At 49.3% G+C, this 27,544-nt stretch overlaps 1 protein-coding gene and 1 pseudogene across 1 annotated transcript; both read right to left on the bottom strand.

Annotated features, from left to right (window-relative positions):
- Positions 1 to 1,097: 1,097 nt before the first annotated feature.
- Positions 1,098 to 10,233, bottom strand: E2F1 (E2F transcription factor 1). The gene is made up of 7 exons (XM_074318065.1): positions 9,812 to 10,233; positions 5,098 to 5,188; positions 4,503 to 4,722; positions 3,473 to 3,625; positions 2,663 to 2,777; positions 2,346 to 2,568; positions 1,098 to 2,219 (listed from the first exon to the last, which is right to left on the bottom strand). The coding sequence occupies exons 1-7, from the start codon at positions 10,070 to 10,072 to the stop codon at positions 1,972 to 1,974; spliced, it is 1,311 nt and encodes a 436-aa protein (XP_074174166.1). The 5' UTR covers positions 10,073 to 10,233; the 3' UTR covers positions 1,098 to 1,971.
- A 3,236-nt stretch (positions 10,234 to 13,469) lies between these two features.
- LOC141568288 (large ribosomal subunit protein uL23 pseudogene) lies at positions 13,470 to 26,197 on the bottom strand (annotated as a pseudogene).
- Positions 26,198 to 27,544: the final 1,347 nt, after the last annotated feature.

The following is a 27,544-nucleotide window of genomic DNA, read 5'->3' as shown; positions in this document are numbered from 1 at the left end:
ACCTTGTGGGTAAAACCTGCAAGTGACTTCACCTGAGCCTCTGGATCCTCTTCTGCAAAATGGGGGTTACAGACTCCATAGGATTGTTGTGGGGCTTCACTGACTATTAAGGGACGATAGGCACTGGCTCAGAGAAAGCCCACCCAGGGGTAAAACAGGTTCGTGTGGACCTCTCCCAGTCCAACCTCCCCTCTGCCATTCTGGCCCCTTCACCCCATCCTCCACACAGAAGTCAAAGGAAGCTTTTGAAGAATAAAACATGTCCCTCCCCACCAGTAAGGACTCACCAGTGAGTCCTAACCCCTTAAAGCCCAAGACTGAACTTCTCTCCACTCGGGCCCTCACCTCAGGATTCCAGCCACACTGGTTTCTCAGGTCCTCTGTGCCCGGCTCCCTCCTGCCCGAGGGCCTTTGCCTATACTGCCCTCTGCTTGGTGCGTTCATTTTTTCCTCCCCAGTTAACAACTACCTTACAGCTCTCAGCTCAAGCACCACCTCTTTTAGGAAGCCCTCCCTGATTTGAGGAGTCTCCTCCAGCAGACCCTTGAGAGCCCGAGGGAACATGTGTCCTCAGAACCTGAAAGATCATGACCCAGAATCATCCAGTTATAATTTGCTGCATATTTACAAATGTCCAGAAACACCTGGGAGGAACAGCAACCTGATCAGAGTGGATTCTCTGGGGCTGAGGAAAAGAGGGGAGTTCATGTATTACTTTATTGGATCAGTTTTTAAGCTAGCACAAACATGGTGATGAAGCCTACCTTTCTTAGGCTGTGAGGCTCAAATGAAATGAAATCAAGCAGGGACAGGGAGAAGGGAAGTAGAGAACAGTATTTTCCCAGCAATATTGACCTCTCCCACCTCCAGATTTGCTCCCAGTACACAGTCCCAAAACCCAGCCCAAACACCATCAAAATATTTATTAAAACCAAAGCAGGAGGGAACAGAACTGTTAGGAAGGCAAATCAAAGTGCAGATTGGAGGGTGGGGCAGAGCAAGAAGTGGGGTGAGGGGAGCACTTCGAATGCCACAGGAGGGGCCCCTGTGGTCTGGGCTGGAGGGGAGGCCCTTCACCCACCCCTCCCGCCCACCCTGTCAGTGAAGGACCCCCACTCACCTCTCCCATCTCACATCCATCCAGGGGGGCAGCCGGAGCCCTGCAGTGACCCCTCCTGGGGGGAGGGACCATCCCACCCACCCATGGCTGTCAGTCAGTCAGTCTGTCTCCCTCCCTTTCCCAATAAATAAACCGCTCAGGCCTCAGCTCCTTCAGAGTGGGGCAAAGAACAGCTCAGGGACCCCTGCCCTTATTCAGGGGTACAGGGAGCTGGGACATCAGGCCCACATCCCTCCTACCCTTTGCTGGGGCCACAGGCTTGCCAAAGAGGCCTTGATAAATAAATAACACTCCATTAAAGCTTCGATCAGAAAAACCTTGCAGACGACAGAAGTGCTCTCGTTGTCCTGCAAACAAGCAGGCCAAGGCCTCACCACCTGGCCTGGTCAGCACGCAGGATTCTGGGGGCAGGTGGCCACCCTGGGCCTCATGGGGCCCCTGGAGCAAGGAGACCAAAAGTGCAGTTAGAGACCCCACCACGCGCACACATGGACTCATGCACACACACGTGGACACACTGGGGCGTGTTTTCAGTGCACGCACAGATGTGTTCACCTTCATTCCCCGGTACATGCACACACACATGCTCACATAGCACTCACCCCGTGTACACACATGTTGGGTGCCGGGTACATGCACATACACACCACAAACAGAGAATCCTTCCCTTCCTGGCTTACTCAGCCTCTTGGCAGCAGCCAGACTCCAGAGCTAGAAGCTTCTGGAGACAGGGGAGAGGGGTATAAATTAAACGTTTCCAATCAGGGTGGGAGGGTGGCCAGGGGCAGGGGGCTCCAGGACTGCAAAGACAGGATGGGCATCTCAGGAAGCCCTGGTCCCCCTAAGCCCCATCAGAAATCCAGGGGGGTGAGGTCCCCAAAGTCACAATCAAAAAGGTCTCTGATGCCCTCGCCCTCCTCAAGGCCAAAGTGGTAGTCGAGGGCCTCGTGGGGGGGAGACAGGCTGATGAACTCCTCAGGCAGAAGGCCAGAGAAGTCCTCCCGCGCATGCTCCAGAAGTGAGTCAGCAGCCACCAGCGGGGATAGGCGGTCCTCGTCCAACGGGGCCCGCAAGCCACCCATCCGGGAAAGCAGAGGTTCTGGAGAAATGGGGAGCATCATAGGCCAGGGACACCCCGTCAGGGAAGGGAGATGGGGCTGTCATGCCTCCCCACCCACCTGGGAGAGGGGCCCTGCCCCACCCCATCCACCCACCCTTCACCCACCTTGCTCCAGGCTGAGCAGGGACTGGCTGGGATCCGTGGCAGGGGATGAGGGGGAAGGTGATGATGGTGGCACTGTGGTGGCAGGGTCAGCTGCCCTGTCCTCCTCCCCAGAAGAGGCCCCCTGGGATGGGGTCTTCCCGGGGCTGATCCCGCCCTCACTCTCCTCAGGGCACAGGAAAACATCGATGGGGCCTTGCTTGCTCTTAAGGGAGATCTGAAAGGTCTGGGTGGAGGCAGCAGGCAGGGTAAACTGAGGCTCAGCTAACCAACATCCCAGCCCGAACTATCCTCGTTGGGCCTGGGATCCCATGTCTTACCTCTGAGGAGTCCATGGCTTGAAGCTGAGTCTCGGGAGGGGCCTTGATCACCATGACCATCTGCTCTGCAGGGTCTGCGATACTACGAAGGTCCTGGCAGGTCACGTAGGCCAGGGTTGGTGGAGTTAAGGACCACATGACCTTTGACCTCTCGGGCCACCCACCCGGACAGCTAAGGCAGAGCCCACACTTGCCTAGTCACGCCTGTCTTCTCCATCCCCAACCCCAGGGCCTGGCACATAGTTGGTACTCAAGCCTATCTTGTGCCGCTGAGCCTCAACTTCTACATCTGTATGATGAGACCATTCTACCCATCTAATCCCAAGGTAACAACGGCTGCATGCAATAAACTCTAGGCCTGGTGCTGAGAATTTATTCTGACCCATGATTTTGGTGTCAATCCGTGGTTATCTCCAAAATTTATAAACATAATTTGGGGTGCACTCTAAAAAAACTTTAAAAAGCAGCTTATTTTAAAATAAAGCTTCTATTTCTGTGAATGGAAGACAAATAAAAACTTCTGTCTCCAACCCTGAAGCTACAACCATGTACTGAATCACTGTATTAAATGTTCATTATTGCTGGTACAAGTTTTTGTTTCAGTCTGTGCAATTTCGGAATTGGATTCCCCCCCCACCTTTTACAGATGAAGCTGCGGCTCAGAGAGATTAAGTAACTTGTTCAGTATGACACAGTGAGTAAATGCTGAGCCAGGACTTGCACCCGAAGCCAGAGCCCGCTCCTGAATCCAGTGCCTGGGGTAGCCTCTCTAATCCCACCGGGCCTGGTCTCCACCAAGTCCAAGGATATCGCTGGTTGTCGGTGTCCTCAGAGAGCAACCGCAGCTGGGTGGTGCAGATGTGGATCAGGTGGTCCAGCTGCCGCTCATTCTCCTGCAGCTGCTGGAGGTCCTGGGTCAGTCCTTCAAGCCGCCCACCAATTCCCACTGCTGCATGACTGCCTCTGTGGGGAAGCACAGGGAGGGTTAGCAGCTCCTGGCCGCTCTGTCCAGGAGCCCTGACCCTCTGCACCCAGTTTGCTGCTCCTGCCTCTGTTCTGGGAGACCCCGGCAAACCCTTGCCCCATGCTGAGTCTGGCTCCTCAGCTGGCAAACAGCAGAGGGCTGAAGCTGAGTTCCAAGTCGGACTGGCACGGGTTTAAAGTCGGGCCTGAATGTTTGTAAACACCCACCTGTTCCTCAGAAGAGGCTGGATAAGTAAATGATGGCAGGCATGCCACGGAATACCACACAGTTGTGTAAAAGGAAGTGAATACATTAGACGTATAGACATGGAAGCACTTCTAAGACATGCTGTGAAGTGAAAAGGGAAAAAAAGGACGCAGAATGGAACGATCTATCAAAAGCTGAAAACGCAGACGTATCAAGGAGAGGGAAGTAGGATGACTGGGCAAAGAGGTAAGAAGGAAAAAATAAAACAAGAATTACGAATAAAACAGCTAATTACACTTCAATAGAACTATTATTCCTTTAAGTAAATAAAAAAAAGAAGAAAACAGCTATGTTAGACAATCTCATTAATGGCAACAGAAGCCAGAATAGCGGTCACCTGGTGGTATGAGGGGTGAGTAACAACTAAGAAGGAAACGAAGGACCTTTCGGGGTGCTGGAAATGTGCTTTATCCTGATCTAGATGGTGGTTACCCAAGTGAAAAAATATGCAAAGCTGCACTGAGCTTGATATGCAAGATTTGTACACTTTCCTGCATTTGTCACTCAGGGAAGACACCTCTCCTCTCTAAGCCTTGGTTTCCCCTCTATAAGATGGGGTTGCAGCCGCCAGTGGGTCTCTGCCTGCCCTCCTGTGTGGTGGGTACCTACAGCCACTGGATGTGGTTCTTGGACTTCTTGGCAATGAGCTGGATGCCCTCGAGGACGTTGGTGATGTCATAGATGCGCCGTTTCTGCACCTTCAGCACCTCGGCTGCCCAGTTTAGGTCCACTACACCATCGGCCGAGCGGCTCAGCAGCTCCAGGAAGCGTTTGGTGGTCAGATTCAGGGATGTCTCATAGCGTGACTTCTCCCCTGGGGATTTCATACCTGGGGGTGCCAGGCAGGGCAGGGTCCCTCAGCACCACCCTTACCCCCAGCTGAGCCAGCCTCCCTGGCAATGCAGGACAGGAGGATGGGGATGGGCGGGAAGATGGCTGCTTCCCTTGGCGAGGCCAAGCAAGGAGGCCCTGTGGCTGCTGCCTGCCCACCACAGCATTTCTCTTCTGGCTGGGGAATTCCCCACTCCCTGGGGCCTGGGGAAGCCATGCCAGGAGGCCACTCCAGCTGCCCCTCGGGGCCCCCAGAGGCCTGGCTGAGGTCCAGGCCTGACACACCAAAACTTGGTTTGCAAGTATGTGTCTGCCCACACCCCCAACCTGGGCCCAGTCAAGGGGCCTGCTCTAGCCTGAGGTCCATGGGTACCTTTTCCTGGATGGCGGCCTCTGCCCCGGGCTGGCCCACTGCTCTCAGCCAGGTACTGATGGTCAGTTTCCAGGTCCAGCCTCCGCTTCACCTGCGGCAAAAACAATGGGAAGATACCCAGTAACCAGGAGAGTGAGGCCATAAGAGACCTGGCTGAGGGTCCTGGGCCACCCCGTCTCAGTTCCTCTACTAGGACGCCTATGTGTGTGAGGCAGAGATCCTACCATACAGGATGGAACAAAAGACCCAAGTTCACTACCTACCTGGAGGCTTGTAGTGGTTTTACAGTATGTCTGTAAATGTTCTGATACTGCTTTCAAAAGATGGAGCCTAATTCTCTTCCCTTTAAATATGGGCCAGATCTGGTAACTTGCTTCTAAAGTACTGAGTATGGTGCAAGTGACGGTATGTCACTTCTGAGACTGGGTCAGAGACCCATTGGAGCGCCCTCCTTGCTATTTTGGATCACTCACTGTGCAGGGTCTCAGCTGCAGCTGCCATGTCACACAGGCCCTCAAGCAGCCCTAAGGACAAGTGGCAAGGAACTGAGGCCTCCTCCCAACACGGGTGAACTTAGAAACAAATCCGCCAACCCTAGTACTACCTTCTCATGACTGTGACCCAGGCTTCTGGCTCAGAATAGCTCAGAACAGACCCTGAGCCAGAAGCACCCAGCTAAGTCGTGAATTCCTGCTATGTAATGATAAATGTTTTAAGCCATCTGAATACAGATCCTTTGGGCAAGTCACCACTTCTCTCTGGCTTCTATCTACGAACATGGCAGCAAGTAGTTCATTCCATCTTTCAGACTAACAGCATAGTAATGGTCCCATTGTACAGATAAAGCAACAGAAGCCCAAGGTTATACAGCGAAGGAAGTAGCAGAACCAGAGTTCCCACCCAGGATCCCCCAAGTCTCACAGGCATCCCAAACACATCCAAAACCAGATATACCCTCCCCTCCCCCATCCATAGGGTCTCCCAAGCTAGAACTTGGTTCAGCCCTGCCGCTGATCTCATCATATCTACTTGCCAAGAAATCCCATCACCAGAGCCACTACCACCTCCCCTCTGGACCATTCAGCCATCTCCCCACTGGTCTGCCCAACTCCACCTGCCCCCTCCACATCAGTATCCTCATCTATTACCACTTCTCCACATGAACTTCAACTGAGACGTTTCTTCACAATCCTGTGCCTCCAGCCTTAGCCCATGCTGGTTCCCTCCCAGATTGTCCTCACCTCCCTCCCTCCTACCCTTCATACCTACTCCTTTCACCTCTGTGGACAGGTACCTTACCCATCACTTAAATCTGTCTGATCCTGCAATAGGTTCCACCTCTCCTCCCTCAGAACTGCTTCAAATCCAACCTGTCCCCCACACTGTCTCTCACTACAAATTTCTGCAGATGTGTTTGTCTCACCAAGAAGCCAGAGAGCCCCTCAGAGACTGGCACTGGGTCTGGACATCAACAAATGTTTGCTGAATGAACCTCCCCATATGCTGATGAACCCGGATACCCCCTCTCACACTCACATCCATGGATTCCTTCAAGTGTCCCAGAGATAGGAGAGCTAACACATGCTGGGTGCTTCCTGTGACTGGATGCTGCTAAGGGCTTCAACCTGCATTTGCTCATCAAACTCTCTAACCAGCCTTGTAGCAGCTATCGTGACTTCCGCTTCACCAGGAGCCTGCACCTCACACAGGTGCAGTGAGAAGTGGAGGCAGGATTTGAACTCTAATGAGTTGGCACAGAGCCCATGTTAATATCCACAGGTCCTGCCTCCCTAAAGCCTAGTCCAGAAGCGAGGCCCCCCAAAACCAACCAGAATGTTCCCTCTCCAGCCTTGCCCCTAGGGCCTGAACCCTACCTAGCAGGCTCCTGCCAAGTGCACCCCTCATTTTCTCCTTATTCCCCAGGCGCTTGCCCACCCTGAGGGCAGGTCAATGCCATGCCCTAAAACAAGGTCTCAGGCTGATGGATGACTGTTTCTGCCAACACTCTTCTAGAGACCCCAGCACAGGGGCCCCAAAAGGCAGGGGTGAAGACACACAGAACACTAGTGAAAAAATCTGGATGACTCAAATACCCATCCATGGGAGGGGGCTACAGAAACTGGTTTATCCAGACCCTGGAAGACCATGCAACTATCAAGGACTGAGGCAGATCGACACAGAATCCTCTCAAAGTCATTGACAAAAACCACGTTGTTTTAGGGCAATGCACATACAAACCTTTTGGGTTAAAAAAAAGCACAAAAACCTTTTTCCTGATTCAGTTTCTATTATTATAGAATGCATTTCAGAAGTAACCTATGTGTGGAAGGGAGAACTGTGCGGATGGTACACTGTTTGAACATGGAAATAAATGAAAAAGTACAATTTTTGACATTTTAAAAAAACGGCCATAACCACCTAAAAATAAAAATAGGTTTAGGAAAACAGAAATAATGGGTGGGACTGGGAGCCTGCCCCCTTCACCTTTTGAGTCTATTTACTTTTTATACAGTTATTATGTATTATATTTTTTTGTTGTTTTAGTAGCCATAACAACAGGGTAGAGGTAGACAGGAAGGGCCAGGAAGAATGGCTGAATTGCAGAGCCTGTATGCAGGAGGTACTCAATGAATGCTCACTGGTGCAGAAGCTGAGCCTATAGCTTGTTTCAGGGACTGCCCCAAACACCTGTGGACAGGTGAAGGCCATAGCTCATATGGCCAGTGGTTACCCACAGGTACAAGAATTGGGGTTGCTGGAGGGGAAAATCTGGGCCCATTTTTCTGGACTTCAGCTCCAGGATGGTACCAGCTCCCACCCCTGCCTGCTCACCTGTAGAAAATGCCCACTAGCGTTTAAGTCCTGTGAAGGCAGAGGCCCCCTTACTTGCCTTTCTGCCTACTATCTCATGGGTACTCACTAACTCAACTGTTAAATGAGTGGAGTGCTCAGGTCCACTGAGGCTGCCCCGGACACCCCTGGGGGTGGAGCGGAGGGCATGCTTCCTCGACCCAGTCCTTGGCAGTCCCTCTGAAACTGGAGTTCAGCTCCCTGAGGGCAGGACCCAGCCTTGGGCCTACTGAGTACATGTCAAGTCAGCTAAATGGAGGATATTTGTTCAGACCCCAAGATGGTACCTGCAGGGTCAGGCCACTGGGGTATACGAGACAAGCCAAGGGACCAGACCCTAGTACAATTCCCACCCCCTCCATCACTGATTAGGAGGAAGGGCCCTTTGACTTCCTTCAACCTCGCTTAGCATCTCCAGGAAGTAAGGCATCCCAACGGTTAGCTGCTCAGAAAATATGGACTGGTCCCACCACTCACTAGCTAATGACTAGGGAAGGTTCCAACATCTCTAAGCCTCAGCTTCTCCATCTATAAAAGGGGAAGGTTGTTTCGAGGGTTAAATGAGTTAATTGGGTAAATGCTTGGCACAGAGCCTGACAAACAAAACATCTCAAAACAATGGTGCTACTATTGTTATTATTATTAGCATCTTGGTGATTCTGGAAGGGAGGAAGCACTGGGCATGGGGCCAAGGAAGTTAAGGGATGCTTCAGGGAGCAGCTGCCACCTAGGCCCCCACCAGCAGTTGGGCCGCTTCCACCTCCTTGCCCTAGGCTCTGCCTCACCTCTCCTACTTGTTCCAAGCCTCCTGCTGAGACCCCAGCCTGCCTGTCCGTGCCCCACGTTCACCCACAGACAAGTCCTGTCAAACTGGTCTCCCCACCCTGCCCTGCAGCCCACAGGTCCAAACTCCACTCCTTTCTCCCCATGTAATTCAGCCACCTCTTCTGGGCCCCCCAGATCTGAACTGATCTTGAGCCTCTTGTTGCTCAGGGAGCACTTTCTCAAGACATCTCCCCAGGATGTTTACTCTCCCCTGGAACTGGGGACCTCTTCTCCAGCTTCCAGTGGCCAAGCCCACCAGTATCTCCACCGGAGCACAAGGGTCTGCCTGCCTGATTAATGAGGTTCCATGACAACCAGGGCCTGGGAGGGTGGAGGGTGGCAGATGGAAGGACAGGCAGAGGGAGGGGATCAGCAGCTGGCCCAGCCACCCTGCCATTGCAGAGAAGGCCTCCCAGCCAGGAGGCCTGTCCCCAGAGGCCCAGAGGCCCAGGCCTGCACCTGGCAGTGGAGTATCCAGATATGAAAAAGGGCCTCCTCAATGGCTCTTCAGCAGTCTGGCCCCAGGACGCCTCCCTTCACCTCCCCAAGCAGCCATACCCATTACCCAGCCACAAGCTCTGGTGTAAAGCCAGCAGGCCTGTTAAAACCCCAGTCCCACCACTTGCTGCGGTGAGACCAAGAGCGAGTCACTTCCCCTCTCTGGGCCTCAGTTCAGATAGGCAGTGGCACCAAGCTCACAGCAAGGTTGTGCGTTTTAGCTGCCTTGAAGTCGTCCAGAGGCCTGGCATGCAAGCAGCGCCAGTTGAATACACGTGGGCCATTATGATTACTGCGTCTGACCGGCTCCGGTGAGGAAGCTGAAGCCCACAGCAGAGGAGCGAACAGGGACTGGTCCGAGGTCACTCCGCACCCCGGGGAGGGGCCCGGAGGCCCAACCCAGTCTGGGCACCGCCCAGCCCCGGCGCCTCAGCCCACCCCTCCCCCGCCCCAGCTGCCTCCCATCCCAAAACCGCGCCCCGCCCGGGTCTGCATGGGGGTCCAAGCAGCACATTCGGCCCAGTGTCCCTGGTGTCCGTACCGGGGGGCGGCCGAGCGCGGGGCGCGGCGCGCTGGCTGTGGGCCGGGGCGCCTGCGGCGTGGCGAAGAGCAGCAGGTCGGGGTCGCAGGGACCCGCAGCGGGCGCTGCAGGGCCAGCGGGGGCCGGTGGGGCGCTGGCGTCCTGCGCCGTGGAGATGATGACGATCTGCGAGGAGTCGAGCAGCCGCAGCGCGCCGGCCCCGAGCAGGGCCTCCAGCGCCGGCGCGCATGGGCCGCCCGCAGGGGCCCCGGCCACGGCCATGGCGCTCACGGCCCGGGCGGCCCGGGTGGCAGGCGGCGGCGGCGGCGCGGGCCCATGGCGGCACACCGCGGCGAGGGCTTGATCCCGCTCCGGATCCCGCTCCGCCCCCGGCCGCCGCTGCCTGCAAAGTCCCGGCCACTTTTGCGCGCCAAATCCTTTTTGCCGCGAAAGAGCCACGAGCCGCCGAGCGCTGTCACCATTGGCTGCCCGGTCTGTGACGGAGGCGACGGCGACAGTGGCCATTGGGTACAGCGTGCCGGACCGGCAGTGAAAGGCGGGATGGGGCGTCGGTGCGAGTAAGCGCGGCCAATCGCGGGTCGGGGCGCGCGCAGGCTTTGTCGGGGCGGTGCCAAGAGCGTTCACACTCCCCGCCCCCAGGCGGGACCACCCCTGTGCGAGGCGTGGTGGCCCCAGCTCCCGCCTCCACACACCCCACCCGCTGATCGCTCTAGGACACCTTTAGTACCGAATGTCCATTGTACACATCTCACCTTCAGCGTACCCTACATGACCCCCAGACACCCTCCACACACCTGTAGCCCCAACGCCCTCAGCTCAGATCTCTAGAAACTGACCCTCTTTTCTAGGGTCTCAGGCCCATTTCCAAAGCCCTAGCCACATCTCCCATCGTCAGCTTGCCCCACTTTTATCACTTACTTTCAAATCCTATGCCCGCCATATCCTTCTCACCCAGAACCCAAGCAGAAGGGGGCTCCCAGGAAATGGGGAGGGAAGTCTGGCCCATTACAGCTTGAGGTTTTCCTCCGAGCCCCCTTTCATCTTAGCCAAATGCACAGCTTCTGTTTGAACTCATTCATTTATTCATACATTCATTCATCCATGCATGCATTCACTCCTTCAACAAACGTTTTGAGAGCCTGCTCTGTGCCTCATTCTTAGTTCATACCTTGAAGAGCTCATAGTCTAGTGAAAAAGGGAGAGGGAACAGAGAGGTAGATAACATGTTTGCAATGTGATGAGGGATTTCCACCATTAAACTAACTCCATGTTAGATCTCACAAAGGGAAGAGGTGAGGATGCTGAGCATGAAAATGTTATTTCATAGGCCCTGGGATCTCTCCATCAGCCAATATCATTGCTCAGGTCAGCTGATTTGACCAATATTGTCCTCTGTGCCAGGCCTTGTGCCAGCACTGAAGGCAGAGATGTGTAAGAATTGATAATTTTAATGAACTTGCCTGCCATCTGGCGGGGATGTGCCACACCTAAAAAGTAGCTAAGACACAAACAAGAATCAAAGCCCTAGGCCCAGTATAAACATCACTTCCTCCAGAAAGCCCTCCAGAGTTACTTCCTCTATTGCTGGATGCTGCCTCTGTTCCAGCACTGACCACACTCAATTTCTCCATCTGCCTCCCCTACCAGACTGGGAACTCCAACAGGGCCTGAGCACAGCTGGAGCAGGTGCTGAGAGGGGTTATGAGAAAGGAAACAGGCTGATGATGCCAGAGGCTATCTAGAATGCAACAGGAGGCCCTGGTTCTCCAAGAGCCATCTTAGGGCCCTGGTTTCAGACTCACCTGGGTGCTTGTTCACTTTGGGCCTAACCCAATCCCCTGCCCATTTAGAATCTCTACGTGCACATTTTCACAAGCAATCCTCTATCCCTATTCCAGGTGGTTTTTATGCCCATTCACATTTGAGAACAAATTGGTATACCTGTGTAACAAAAATGTGTGGTGATGCCTCAAAGTACAGCCCCTTGAGGACACTTCTCAGCTTCAGTTCCTCATCTGAGATAGGGATGAAAAGCGTAAGGGATCTGCAAGTGTTTTATCAACTATGAGGTGGGTTCAGGAACGCAGGAGTTTCCTAAACAGTTTGTGAAATTACTCACTGCAAATCCTAGACTGTCAGCACTAGGAAGGACCAGAGACTAGTAGCCTCTTGCTGTACAGATGGGAAAGTTGAGGCCCATGAGGGACCTGTAAGCCAGCCAGTGATAGAATTTGGCCTACACTGGATTACCAGCCCTGGGGTCAGCCTGTCCCCCTTCTCCTCCCCAGACAGAAAAGCTACCACTAGAATTGTAGGTCTCATTTGAAAAAATCAAGCCAGACCCTGACAGAGAGTGAGAGAAATCAGCAACATTCCTGTTCCAGATGGATTTCCTTTTCTCTACATCTTCCCAAAGAGTCTCCATAACAATAATATTCACTTCATAAAGCACTCTCATACCCAGCAGTCATTCAACGAACATTTATTGAGCACCTGTCATGTGCCAAGCACTATACTGGTTGCTGGAGAAGGAAGACATTGCTATTTTGACCAATTTAATGATGGGGAAACTGAGGCCCAAAGGGCATGAGCTTACCTAGCAGATGAAAAGGCTATTATGTGGGCTTGGAGAGGCCAAAGCCAGAGGTTTTCCAAAGTCCTGTCCTCCCCAAAATATTCAAGTACACAACCTCTCAGGTAGAAGCAGGTGCCCTCCTTCCCACAATCCTTCCTGTCCTGCTCAGCAAAAAGGAGTGAAGACCAGAATTCCGAGTGTGCAATCAAGGAAGAGATAAGGGCCTTCTGTATTTATTAATACCCACTTGAAAGCAGCAAAGGCCTGATTGATGGGGCCCCTTGGCCCCAAGCCTGGCCAATCTCGATAACGTTGTTCTCTGTGTCAACAGTTCTCCTCAGGCTGGTAGGTTTTCAAAAAATCCACACTTACTGGGCAGCCACTTCGATTGATGAGCTCCTTTTAACCTGAGAATCCTGGAAGTGAAGCTTGTTTATCAACGTGGTGCAGGAAGGAGGCTCAGAGAGGGGCACTTGAAGTTCAAGGTCACACAGCAGAAGTGAGATGGGAACTTAGCCTGTTCCACTGCAAAACCCAGGGCCTGCTCTTTATACCCCGCCACCTTCTGTAAATACCCCAAGAGCCAGGCTCAGGAGAGCCAGGCTCAGGGCTGTCAAGATTATAATGTGTGCTTCCCAAAAGGTATTGTGTGTATTGGCTTAATCAGTAGATGTTTACCCCCATTACTACCTGCACCAACTCCTTACTTTAGAGGAGTCCAAAGCGGTGGAAGGTCCTGGGCCCATGATCCTTGGCCTGTAGATATCTTTCCCTTGATTCTTTCTAAGAGGCAGGATGGTGTAAAAGTGATAGTGTGTGCTTGTAAATCAGGGGGATATAAATAGGAACCTTGGTCTGTGTGACCTTGGACAAGTCAATTCACTTTCTCTGAGCCTCACTCATTCATTCCACAGATATTTGTTGAATAGCTCCTATGTGTGAGGCATTATACTAGGTGCTAGGGACACAGCTGGAAGCAAAACAGACTTATCTCTGATACCTGGAGCTCATAGTCCAGTGGAAGAGTCAGAATTATTTCTATGGACCTGCACAATATGTTCGTTGAGTCTGACAAATGACACAAATAATTCAAAGCTCTTTATTCCACATACATTCTTAGCTTCCAGGGAAAAAAATCTCCAAACATGAACATCCCATCATTACGAAGGCATAATTGGGAGAAATCCTGTGGTGACTTAATTTTATTAAGGGGCACAGAGACATCCATTGTTGAGTTCAGGAAGTTTTATGTCTGCAACATCACATTTGTCTCAAATGATCCTTCGTTGCTACACTGAATTCTCTGCTTGACTGACGGTTTACTGTCCCTGGAGATATTCTGTCACCATGCCAGTTCTGGCTGTATCTGAACACAGACCACTTACCCATCTGATAGGCCATCTATCATAGGAGTAAGCCTTGGGAGTCAGGCAGACCCCAACTGTGTAGCTTTGCTAGATGACTTTGAGTAAGTGATTTACCCTCTTGAAGAGCTTTGCTTGCCCCATCCGTAGAACAAAGGGCAAAGGCTCCTCTACAGGATGGGTCTCAGGGTTGAATGAGAAAAGAGGACAAGCAGAGATTGCGAACTGGCCAACATGTATGATTTAATTTGCCCACGGAGTATTTTTTTCTGAATTATGAATTAGTTAAGAAAATTTTTAATTTAGAGATGCTATATAAAAATTCAAATATCTGGCTTTCTTTTAAAACTGTAACATCTGGCAATACCATATTTCCCCAAAAATAAGACCTAGCTGAACAATCAGCTCTAATGCGTCTTTTGGAGCAAAAATTAATATAAGACTCGGTCTTATATTATAATATAATACAAGTCCTTGGCTGTCAGTCGGTCAGTATGTTTAGCAGGATGTGGGCCAGAGAGTCTTATTTTACTATAAGACCGGGTATATTATATTATATTATACCCGGTCTTATAGTAAAATAAGATCGGGTCTTCTATTAATTTTTGCCCCAAAAGACACAGTAGAGCTGATTGTCCACGTCTAATTTTGGGGGAAACGGCACTAGCCAGGCCATCATGGTGCTGAACAGTTGCTGTCCCCCATTTCGCCAGAGTCTTGACCCTCCAGGCCACCATAGTCCTGCCTGGCTTGCCTCACCCAGTGACCTTACTTGCTTTGCCATTCCAAGTATCTGAATTTGCAATCTCTAATGCCCATGCCTTGCATAGAGTAAATAAACACTCAATAAACATTAACTACTATTAGTAATATTACTGCAAAGGAACCAATGGGCACCAGCACAGCTCCTCTGCTTTGCAAGTAACTAAAGAGAAGATGGGGATATGGAAGAGTAGGAAAAGTGGGCATTTATGCTGAAACAGGAAACATGGGGCGTAGTGCCAGCCAACAGCTGCCTGGCTGTGTGGCCTTGGCCAAGTCCTTGGCCATCAGTCGGTCAGTATGTTTAGCGGGATGTGGGCCAGAGAGTCAAAGGTCCAATGTAAGCAGATAGGACTTAATATCCCTTCCCCCAACCCATTACTCCCTGAGCTCATGCTCTAGGGACCTCCTTTCTTTGCATCACCCCAACCTCTGAAGGATTATGTGTTTCCAAGGAGCTGTACACCAGACATGGTAACTATGCCTGCCCTGACCAGGCCTGAAGAGTTGGTAGGGGGCACTTAGAGCAGAGGGGCTCTGCTTTTTCATCTGTAAAATGGGGGCACTAATAATAAGTGTTTACTTGACAGGGTTGTTGGGACATTAAATGAGTTATTAAAAGCGCTTAAGACAGTACCTGGCACATAGGGAGTGCTCAATAAATATCAGCTGTTAAGAATGAAAGATGTATCACTGAAGCAGTTTGCTTCCATCTCTCAATTTTTCCAAAGGAGACAAGAAAAACTGTTTTTATTAGGCTGCAGAATAGGAGAGTTTTCCTGAAGCAATCCCTGCATGGCCTCCCAAACTCGATTAGGCACAGAGACAAGGAGAAAAATACATTTCTAGGGCAATGCAGTGTGTAGATGAGACAATCCCATATTCCGTTGATACTAAGACTTTTTTTCCCAATATTTTAACATCTCTGAAATTGAGATGTATCATACAATCAATGGCATGTCCATTTTTTATCAGTAGCTCTTTTCTTGCTTAGGGGCTCAAAATGACGTTGTCCCTCATCTTTAATGGCATCTTAGAAGTAACGAGATATGGTGTACAAAACGTGCCACACACAGTCCTGCGTGCATGTCAGGAACCCTCGGATTACTTCCATTGCCCACAGCATCACCAGCACATTCGAGGTTGGCCATGGTGGAGCAGGCAGCTTTTCTTTCTCTCATTTTCTCGCTAACACCTGCTGACGTGCATTTGCTCCCTGGGTGGACAGGGATATGGCAAATGCTGTCAGGGAGGTGAGTAGGGAGGGCTCAGGTTGGGAAGAGAAAGGCTTTTTATATTAAGATATTCAGAGAGGAGGAGGCAGAGATCTTTTTTTTAAACTACAAAAAAAAAAAAAAAAAAAAAATCCCTGCTGGAAGCCAGAGTTATATATATGCCAAACGGGCCTGCTGGAGCTGGCAATGAACCGAAACAGAGACATTGTGTCCAGGCCACTGGCTGGCTGAAGGGCATTGTTAGGGCCTGGCCCTGTCTGGGATAAGAGGGGTAGAGGGGCCAGAGGGGGCGTGTTCCCATGACTCCCTGGGGAGTGATAACAATCAGGACCAGCTGGGAAGCCCACATGCCAGGGGCCTGGTGGGCGGGTGGCAGGCCCCATTGTGGCCATGGAGGGCCCAAGGAGGGCTGTAGGGGTCTGAAGAGGCAAGAGGGGGGGCAAGGTCAGGGTCTGTTTCTCAACTAGGGGGAGGTGAGGCCTAAGGAGGGGGAACATGGGAGTCATTTGTTACACCCCTGTCCCTCATGCCAACAGCCCTGGGTTGCTGTCTCTCCAAATTACACCTCAGATTTGCCCACTTCTCTCCACCTCATGGCCCCACCCTGGGCCAGGTTTCATGGTCTCTAATCTGGACCACTATGTGCTTTTTTCATTGGATCTTTGCTGCCAGCCTGGCCCCCTACACTCTTCTCCACGCATAGATAGATCTTTCCAGACTGAATTATATCACATTAACTCCCCTACGTAAGCCTGCCAAAGGCTGCCCAGCACACTCAGAAGAAAACCCAAACCCCTTACTCTAGCCCACGACGTCCGCCTCATGGGCCCAGCAGACCTTGCGGACTCCATCTCTAACACATGAGCCCCACCCTGCACTGTCCCAGCCACTTGGGCCTCCTGCCAGGCCCTGGAATGCTTTCAGCTTCTTCTCTCCTCCAGGTCTGTGTACTCTGCAGGTCCTGTACTGGGAACGGTTCCAGGTGCTTTCGCTATAGCATCTCTGCCATGGACATCTTATCACAGACACCTTTGCCACAATCATTGCTGCTGCAAATATTTTCGCTACATAACTAATTGTCCACAAGGCAATTTTGGTATAAAAAAGGTAAAATCATGACAAATCAGAGAGACATTAAAAAGGACACAATAAAACATGAAAAAATAACAAAATTAAAAAGACTTTTTAAAAATATATGTGTAGATTCATGGCAATGTTACTGAATTCAAGGGGTTTGCCACTTGGCCGCTTGGGGTGTTCCATCCAAGAACAAGATGAGCCGGGGTTTTCATTACAGTTTTATTTACTTGTAGCAAGTAAAGGACATGGGATTCACATCCAAAGCTCTGTGTCTCTGAAGGGAGGCTTAGCCATTGCTTATAGACACTATTTGGTTGATTACTCATTGATTTCTTCTTTGCAGCTAGCTACACTTATCCGGTTGGGTTCCTGTTAAGCTCATCCTGTTTACAGCAGCATCTGCAAAACACTGTACTACATTTTCATTTAGCAAGAGCATTTATAAGAACTGCCCAGACCTTGAGACCCTTGCCCTAACAGTTCTCGCCCCCCCACCTCCCGGAGATTTTTGGGGATGAGGGTCATAGTTGTTAACTGCTTCCTGCTGAATATGGATGGAGTACATCTTTGAGTTAGAGGAGTGAAATTCTCTGGCTGTCTGACTAATGACTTGGGGTCCCCTAGGTTCTGAGGTTCCTGAGAACAAGAATGCATAAAGAGAGCACTATTCTAACAAGAGGCGTGCACCCTAAGAGGCAAGGTAGAAGCAGAGGAAAAATCAAGGAGACTGAGACCCTGCCCCTCAAACTCACACTCTGGTAGGAATCTAATGAATAAGATGGGCCAGAGTGACAGCCTCCCTAAGGACAAAGTTCTAAGTCTCTCCGAATTGATGTCACAAGGAAGAGAAGAGGGTAGGTGCTGTCTTTTTTCCCCGTATGATCCAGGACCCCAAGCCATGATTTTTCTTCAGAAATCACTTAACTGAGCTGCTAGGTCTATACAGGACTTTGAAGGGCAGGTAGGATCTGGGTGGAAATGATTATGCAGAAAGGGCAAGCCCCGTGGATGAAGCACAGAAATTCCAGAAGGCGAAGGGATACCAGTTATGACAGTTCTGTAGACTATCCAGTCAGCGTCCCACGGTTTCTCAAGCACAGTGATGCTTGCTAGGTGGCCGAGTGAAGAGCTTCACCTCAGCCTGGGGAGGGAGGACAGCACGGAAGGAAGTCCTGACACAGCCCTTTGCATCCACTTTCTTGAGACAGAACAGTACACCACAAAAAAGCCTCTTCGTAGTGGCAGGAGGCAGTCCCAGGAAATACAAACTGTGTGTGTGTGTGTGTGTGTGTGTGTGTGTGTGTGTGTGTGTGTCCAAATACGTGAGGCCATGCTATTCAGGCCCACAGCACAAGGCCGTGTGTGTGTGTGTGTGTGTGTGTGTGTGTGTGTCCAAATACGTGAGGCCACGCTATTCAGGCCCACAGCACAAGGCCCTCTATGATCAGAAATCCTGTCAGACATCATCCCCTCGTTAACCAGCTACACAGCTGCAGCTCTGACACTAAAGCCCTTCTGAAAATCAGGATGCTGGGAGAAACTACTCATTCGCTATTTCAGTGTCCCCCAAACCCACTGCCCAATAGGGGCTAGGACAAGGCTTGACATGAGCAGATCACCTGAGGTCTACATCACCCATAATTTCCATCTGTCACAGACTGTGGCTCCTCCACCGTGTCCCCAGTTTGGAAACTTTAATATAGGAGCTCAAGACGGAAAGTGAAGTTCCAATTCTGAGCTCAAGAAGGTGCAGGAAACAGCTGCCAGCACAGGTTGTTCAAGTCAGAATGAAACAGGAGAGAAAAGAGAGTCAGAGATGCCACGAGGCGCTGCTCACACGGGGCACAGCCCTGCCTCACCTGTTCTCTCCAGCCGCAGACCCCCACACAGGCAGTCATTTCCTACTGCAATTACAGGTCCCACCTCCTCTCAACCCTCTGACTTCTGGACTCCTATAGGCCTTCCCAAGGCTTGTCCCCATGTCCCGGGCAGGTGGGGCTGTGAGAGGCAGAGGACAGGCCCAGAATGCCTGGTTTACAAGCTTCGTTCACATGCCACAATTCAGACCCAATCTACTTAAGGTTCTGGGTGTTATGGCCTCCCTGCAACTGTCTCATTTCCAGTTTACACCTGAGCAGTGTGGTATTCTGTTCGTAAACTTTCATGGCTGCCTCTGGTTGTGACAAAACATTGGCTGCTCCACCTTGCTGCTTCCATAGCAAGGCAAGTACCTGCGTCAACCCATTCCACTGCCAGTCAGCAAGCAGATTCCCGACGCCATAGGCGCCTGCGGCCCAGGCTGAGAGGAGACCACTCCCCAAGGAGGGGACACAGCTTAGAGGAACTTCGTCCTATATGTGAATGCAGAACAAGCTCTCTCACCTTGACACGCCCCATACCCAGGCACCCCACAGCTTTGGAGGAGACAGAGAGCGATGGGCTATTGCTCAGAAAAGAAGCTGAGGTCTCACAAGTCTCCTTGACTTGACTGGGCTGATACAAGGGAAGGCCCAGACTCAGTGATCTCAAAACCATCCTTGCAGATATATGCTTTCATATGAATGGACAGGGAACCAGTAACTTATTAAGACCACTCTAAAATCTTAACAAATTTTTCCATCACACTAAACGCAATTCATTTCCCTGTGTCACTTCCACCTCCCTCCCACACCACGTGGCTAGGAAGCCCAACCTTTTGGTTTTTGTTACTCAAAACACATACATGTGGTTAATTCTACCTGCTTCATTTTGCAAATCCAGTAAATTTGACTCAAACTACATTTTTAAATCATAGCGGACTTTTTCTCTGGCACGAATCTAATCAGGTAATCTCTGTTTTAGTTTTCAATGCTCCTAGGATATTTGGCCTCTTTACCACAGCTTTGATAAAATTTCTGAAATCACACCTGCAAATAGAACATCTCTTTATATCAATGAGACTCTTTGAAGAGATGTGGCATGTAATTTTTCCCCCTTATCTTTCAGAGGAAAGTAAGCAGTGGGAGTCTTATTCAAACAGCCTATAAAACATGCGTCATTTTTTTGGCTCATAAATAAAACCGGTCATTCTACCTATATAACCCCAAGTACGTATATATATTTTTTAATTAAAGTTTATTGAAGTGACAATGGTTAGTAGTTACACAGGTTTCAGGTGTATAATTCTGTAATACATCATCTATATATCACATTGTGTGTTCACCACCCAGAGTCAGTTCTCTTTCCATCACTATATATTTGACCCCCTTTACCCTCATCTACTACTTCCCTCCCCCCTTACCCTCTGGTAACCACTAAACTATTGTCTGTGTCTATGAGTTTTTGTTTCTTTACCAGCATGTGTCTTTACAGCCTTCTCCATAGACTGGCCCCCGAGTCCCACAGCTAACCCTTTGCTGCTCAGTCTAACTTGTCTAGCTTGTCTTCTCTGTACGGGAGCCTCTCTTTCCCCAGATCACCTCCACTGGAAACCATGATCTCACTTGCTTGTCCTGTTCAGTGAAGGTAGTGGAGCCTGTCTGACAGGAACCTTGCTACGGGAAACTGCAAGTCTTGGGTGCCATTCCATTTCCTATCATGAGTTCCACCCTGGCTGGGGGTGCTCCAGAAAGTACACTCCTTTGATGTTGGCAGGGTGGGGATTGCTGGAGAGAGCACCTGTGTGTAAAGTGACAAATTAAATGATCTCTTGGGAAATGGTGAAACATGAGGAAGCAAAGAAGCTGCACTTGGAAAACAAATGCCTCCCGAGTCCACAATAGCCTCCCGGCCTGGGCCTTGAGCAAGGCTGCATTGGACAGGACAGGCAGTTTCCTATAGGCACTTCATTTCTTTAAGTCAAATAAACAGAGCTCTTTTTTTATCTAATTCTGGAAAATGCACCCCAAAGGGCTGCAATTGGGAATGGAATTTGAGTTTCCCATAGCCTGTATACAGACACAAACAAAACCTAACGCCTACAAGGGCAGAAACTAAAGGGTGGTGGACACTGCGATCCCATAACCTCTAGTCCTGAAAACACTATCAGTGACGCAGGGTTCCCCGACACCCAGACAACCAGACCGAAGATCATTGCCCGAAGACGTCTGGGATTGACTCACAGGTGTTCCTCAACCCTCCAGAGTTAGACCTAGGTAGAGCTCTGAATCCCGTGTCCCAGAGACAGCCCCTGAAACCTAACGTGCGTGCGCCAGAAATGAAACAATTGTTCCGACAATTGTTCCTACACCCCAAACCGGGAATAGAAACACTAATTAAAGTGGCCACAGTGGCTGACCTACCTGCTTCACTTCCAAAGCACTAAATGAGACAGGTTCAGGTGGCCATTCTGCTTCGCTGTGGGGGTAGGTCAGGCAGCTGTCCTGACCGTGGTCAGCACCAGGTGGGAGCTTCCTATGGAACAGATCCTGTCCAGGGGAGGCACAGGTGAGTCAACTCCAGACAAGCTGCCACTGCCAACTGCTTTGTCAAGCATCTACACCAGGCTGAGAGGGAATCCTTTTAAGAAAGTCCAATCTGAGTTGCCAAATTTGTTACCTAACTCAAGGTGTTTACCGTTTGGGGTATTGCTTGGAGTATTCCGTTCAAGAACCAGACCCAATGAGACCCAGCTGTTGTCAGACAGTGTTATTTATTTGCAGCAAGCAAAGGAGACAGGAAATTCACAACCAAAGCTCTGTCTCCCTAAAGGGAGGCTTAGCCATTGCTTATAGACACTATTTGGTTAACACATGTTGATGTCTTCCTTGCAGTTGGCTACACTTATCTGGTTGAGTTCTGTCAAGCTCATTCTGTTTACAGCTGGTCTGCAAAATACTGTTACATTTTGACATTTGGCAAGAATAGCATTTAGTAAGACCGCCTAGACCTTGAGATCCTTGCCCTATCTAACAGCAATACTGCACAAATAACTGATTTTGTGGCTTGTACCTAAGTACTTGTCTTTGTTTTATGGGAAATGTAGGTTCAATTCCCCATCCTCAAAGAGGGCTATTGGTCTGTCTCCCTCCAATGTAGTGTGTTTCAAAATAAGATACCAACTCTTGGAGCAAATCATTGTCATCTGGAAGAAATGCTAGGTATATTAAGACAACCACCACCGTATCTACTCGTCACTGTATTATGAGAGCTATCGAAGATTTATCTATACAATAGTCTCCCCTTAGCTGCAGTTTCACTTTTCGTGATTTCAGTTACCCATGGATAACTGCAGCCCAAAATATCAAATGGAAAATTCCAAAAATAATTCATGTTTTAAATTTCATGTCGTGTTGAGTAGTGGATGAAATCTCACGCTGTCCCTCTCTGTCTTACCCAAGATAAATCACCCTTCTATCCAGCATCTCCATGCTGTATGTGCTCCTCGCCCATTTAGTCACTAAGTAGCCATCTAGGACTGTCATGGTATCGCAGTGCTTGTGTTCCAGTAACTCTGATTTTACTTAACAATGGCCCCAAAGTGCAAGAGTAGTGATGCTGGCAATTTGGAGATGCCAAAGAGACGCTGTAAAGTACTTCCATTAAGTGAAAAGGTGAAAGTTCTCGCTAAGGAAGAAAAAAAAATCGTCTGCTGAGGCTGCCAATATCTACGGTAAGAACGAATCTGTGAAATTATGAAGGAAAAAGAAACTTGTGCTAGTTTTGCTGTCGCACCTCAAACTGTCAAAGTGACGGCCACTGTATGTGATTAAGTGCTTAATTAAGATGGAAAAAGCATTACATTTGTCGGTGGAAGACATGAACAGAAAACGTGTACCAATTGATGGCAACATGTTGCTCCAGAAAGCACTGAGCCTCTACAAGGACTTCAGACGGGATCTCCAGAAACAAGTGACACCAAGCCATTTACTGCAAGTAAAGGTTGGCGACACAGATTCATGAATAGGTTTAAACTGAAAAATGTAAAAATTACTGGAGAGAACCACATTCAGATAACTTTTATTGCAGTATATTGTTATAATTGTTCTATTTTATTATTAGTTATTATTAATCTCTTACTGTGTCTAACTTATAAATTAAACTTTATCATAGGTATGTATGTATGTATGTATGTATGTATGTACAGGAAAAACATAGTATATATAGGGTTTGGTACTATCCGCAGTTTTAGGCATGCACTGGGGTCTTGGAATATACCCCCACAGATAAGGGGGGAATACTGTACCATAAAAATGGGAGTAACTGTGAGAACTTTGTCAATCGAGATATGAAACCACACTGACAACTAAGTTAAATACATTATGTCTGAAACCAATGAAGAAATGAAATACATTAAGTCTAAAACCAATGAGAAAATGAAACCAAACAAACAAAAAAACACACAGTCAACCAATTATCTTTTATATGGCAAAACCGCCATATGGTCAATTAGTTATGCAGCGAAAATGCTTGTGACAAAAACGCTTACAGCAAAGATGCTTATGGAGAAAATACCGAACAGGCAACCCCCTTCTTCCACAGTTTTGCATGACTCTCTCATCATTCAGGTCTCAGAGCAAACATCACCTCCTCAGAGAAGCCTGCCCTGGACAACAGATCCTCTTGTTCTCCCTTCCAAGTCATTTTATTACACTGCTCTGTACTATTGATTTCATAGCACCTACCGCTCTCTGAAATTATCTTATTTATGTATTCATTTGTCCATCTTCCCTCCCTAGACTGTAAGCACCAAGTGGGCAGGAACTGGCTTCTTTCATTACTGAATCCTAGCATTCAATATCACCAGGTATTTAGTACTTAGTAAGGACTCGGCCAACATTAGTCATTATTTGCATTATTCCCGTGCTCAGGGCTTGGTAAACTAGGACAGCTGCCATATGTTCAGGCTGGGAAGGTCCCTCTCAAGCAGGAGTTCTGAATCTGGGATCCATGAACCCAAGTGCTGTGAACTTGGACAGGAAAAAAAAAAATCACATCTAGATTTTCACTAGCCTCTGACTGAAATGTAACATTTCTATCAATTCTAAATGTAGGCAACAAACCGGAAGCCTATTAGCAGGAACTGGAATTTCATCACCAATCGAAATCACAGCTATTTCCATATCCTGTCACAGTTGCTGCAGGTACCATAAGATATTATTCATTCTTATTGCACGTGTGAAATCATGGTAGTTTTGGGCCCGCCGCTGGAGCTTGTTGTTTAATGTATTTCAAAAGAACAAATATTACTAAATCACAAATTTAAAAAAATATTTTGATCATTGTTTCAATATTCTATATAATTGTTGTCTTTTGTAATCCTACCTATTTTATGTTAGAGGTTTTAAAAACAGCATTCTCAGAAGGGCCCACAGGCCTCACCAGATGCCAAGGGCGTTCATGACACACATATAAAAGACACCCTAAAACAGGAGTGTCTTAAAAGAGCTGATGGGGTCTGGCCTTGACCATTTTCTCAGCTAACGTCCAGCGGAGGAGAGGCTGAAGGGAGAGAAGCCCAGAAGGGCAGTGAAAACAAGGCTTCCGACAGAGACCCCACGACCTGCATTTCCTGTCTTATTTATGAAATCATGACATCTACAGCAGCTTTGAGCACAGAGACCTGGTACATAAAATGGGGAGCCCTCTCTAAAAACAATACTCAGAAGAGCACCCAGCTTTCCCTGTTCTCTACCTGGGCCCATGAGGCCTCTAGTTCACAAGAGTGAGTCCTGCAAGAGACCCTCTGGTTAAAAAACTTCTTAACCAAAATGCTCTTCAAGACTGAAGTGAGACACATTCTCTCCCTATGAATCTGGAACTATACAAGGGAAGGGGGAAAATGACATTTTATAAATACTCTCTAATGCGTCAAAGAAAGCAACCTGACTAAAGTCACAGATTGTGGATATGTGCAGTTTGCTCCAGGAGATTGGAGCACAGCACAATGTTCCAACTTAGGAGGGTATCATGTTTAAAGCTGGATTCTCTTTTTTTTCTTTAAAAAAAATTTATTTTTTTAAGCTTTTTTTTTTTTTCTTTTTTTAAAGATTTTATTGGGGAGGGGAACAGGACTTTACTGGGGAACAGTGTGTACTTCCAGGACTTTTTTTCCAAGTCAAGTTGTCCTTTCAATCTTAGTTGTGCAGGGTGCCGTTCAGCTTCAAGTTGTCCTTTCAGTCTTAGTTGTGGAGGGCACAGCTCAGCTCCAGGTCCACTTGCCGTTGCTAGTTGCAGGGGGCGCAGCCCACCATCCCTTGCAGGAGTTGAACTGGCAACCTTGTGGTTGAGAGGATGCGCTCCAACCAACTGAGCCATCCAGGAGCTCAGCGGCAGCTCAGCTCAAGGTGCCATGTTCAATCTTAGTTGCAGGGGGCAGAGCCCACCATCCCTTGCAGGACTCGAGGAGTTGAACGGGCAACCTTGTGTTTGAGAGCCCCCTGGCCCATGTGGGAATCGAACCGGCAACCTTGTTGTTAAGAGCACCGCGCTCTAACCAACTGAGCTAACCGGCCACCCCCTAAATCCTGATTCTTACAAACCCAAATGCACTCATGGGAGTGGGAGACGTGAACAACATAGAAAGAAACACCATTTCCAGGATCCTTTCTGGAGCCTGTGGAAGGCGGGAGCAGCAAGCATCATAGGAGGCAGTTTCTTGGCATCTCAGCCTGTGAATCATGGCTCTCACACTGGTTCACTGAACCATCTCTAATTTGGGAGCGGAGCAGCAGAAACGCCCCAAATTAACTTCAGTTTTGTCCTTCCCCTTTCACTTAGAGTTCCGTGGGCCTGAATGTTGGACGTTATCTATGGAAAGGCTCAGAATATCTAGGGTAGTTCATCTTCATGCTGATCATAGTAAGAATCGACCCAAGATATTGGGGTAGGTGGGGGGGACCAGCTCAAAGAAAGGACTCACTTTCGTATCTGATTTTTTTATTTTACAGTGAAAAACTTTTATATTTAGAATTAGCCAGCTGGACTCAGTTTAGATGATTCCCATTTTTCTGGCAACATCCAAAGCACCATAGTCAGGAGCCAGTGGAATCTGTGCCTTCTTCTCTCCATCAGGCCAATCAGGGTGCTGACCTTGGCCCCATCAATGTCATGGAGCTTCTTACCAGCCTATGTGATCTGGTGCTTGTTGGCCTTGACACCCACAATAAACACACGAGTACTGTTGGCTTCTATCTTCCTCATGCTGACTCGGCAGTTAGGGGAACATGATGGTGGCACAGTGGTCAAGCTTGTTTAACCTGGGTGTGCTCTTCTGAGGATACTCAGGCTGCCTTCGGAGCCACAGTGTTTTGGGCCTTCAGGTGACTGACCTGCAGATCTTTTTTTTGTGGCTGTGGATGCTTTTCAGCACGGCTTTCTTTGCCCTCAAAGCCTTTACTTTGGCCTCGGCTTTGGGAGGGGCAGGGGTTTCCTTCTTCACTTTCAGTGCCATTTTCGTGAAAAAGCCGTATCAAATTATCAATCAAAGAGAAAGCAAACATGCAGAAGACAGGGAGGAAATGCCAAAGAGATGACAATACAATGTCAAAGCTTCTTATAAGACAAAAATAGGTGGCTGTGCATAAAATCTCTGAGGAAGGCTGTATTAGGAAGTGCTAACAGTGAGTGCCCCCGGCCAGGGAGGGGGGGTTAGGGGTACAGCTTGTGTGTAGGAGTGAACCTGATTTTTCCCTGTTACACGTTTTGTACTATATGTATGTGTTATTGATTAAAAAATTGTTTACAGTCTTGCATGTCAGAAGACTTCATAGGAATGTAGCTGGTGTTTAATAAACAAACACGTTAAACCATGGTGCTGTTTCAGAAAGTAGCATTTATGGAGCACCTACTGTGTGCCAAGGGCCCTTTGGCAAATGCCTGTTTTATAGATCTTTGGAAATGGAGTCTCAGCTAGGAGGGAGCCAAGTGGGCACTCCTCCCAGGTCTGCTGGAAGCCAGCACTCTGCTCCTCAGCAAGGACCACACCGCCTTCCTCCCTGGAGTGAGCAGTTGGAGGCACCAGATGCTCTGGCAGGTTCCAGAGAGATACCATCTGTGAGGGAAACCTATTCTTAGAGAGCAGAGACAGTCGGTGGTGGAGCCGGCCAACCCCTGGCAGCAGTGGGGGGACGTGGGGAAGACAGGCAGCCAAGGTTTCTTTTTACCTTCAGCTGGAGGGTAGGACAGACTAAAAGCAGGGTGTACTCAGTTCTGAGGACCATGCTTTCTTCTATGTTTGGAAGCTATTAGAAATAACAGCGGGCCAGACTGGTGGCTCAGGTGGTGGGAGCGCCGTGCTCCTAACGCCGAGGTCGGTTCGATTCCCACATAGGCCAGTGAGCTGCACCCTCTACAGCTAAGATCGTGAACAAAGGCTCTCCCTGGAACTGGGCTGCTGGGAGCAGCTGGAGGTTGGCGTGAGCTGCCATGGGCTGCAGTGAGCTGCAGTGAGTGGCTGGAGTCCAGCGTGAATGGCCTGCAGCCGGCAAGAGCTGCTGTGAGCGACCGATCGGCGACCGACTGCCTTAGCGGGTGGAGTGCAAGGCTCATAACACCAGCATGGGCCAGGGAGCTGTGTCCTACACAACTAGACTGAGAAACAACGGCTTGAACCAGAGGCGGGAGAGGCGGAAGGGGGTAAAGAAACCCAGCAAGCATTTATTCATTTGTTTACTTTATGTGTGTCGTATCACTCTTCCAGGCTACCCTATAAGTTATGTGCTATTGTGCCTGCTTTACACAAGCACAGAATGGTTAAGTCACTTGCCCAAGGAAACAGAGGAACCAAGGCTGAGCCCAG

The sequence above is a fragment of the Rhinolophus sinicus genome, linkage group LG13 (genome assembly GCF_036562045.2).
Source record: "Rhinolophus sinicus isolate RSC01 linkage group LG13, ASM3656204v1, whole genome shotgun sequence".
NCBI lineage: Eukaryota > Metazoa > Chordata > Mammalia > Chiroptera > Rhinolophidae > Rhinolophus > Rhinolophus sinicus.
The sequence above is the reverse complement of the archived record's forward strand: the minus strand, read 5'-3'. Positions and strand labels throughout refer to the sequence as shown.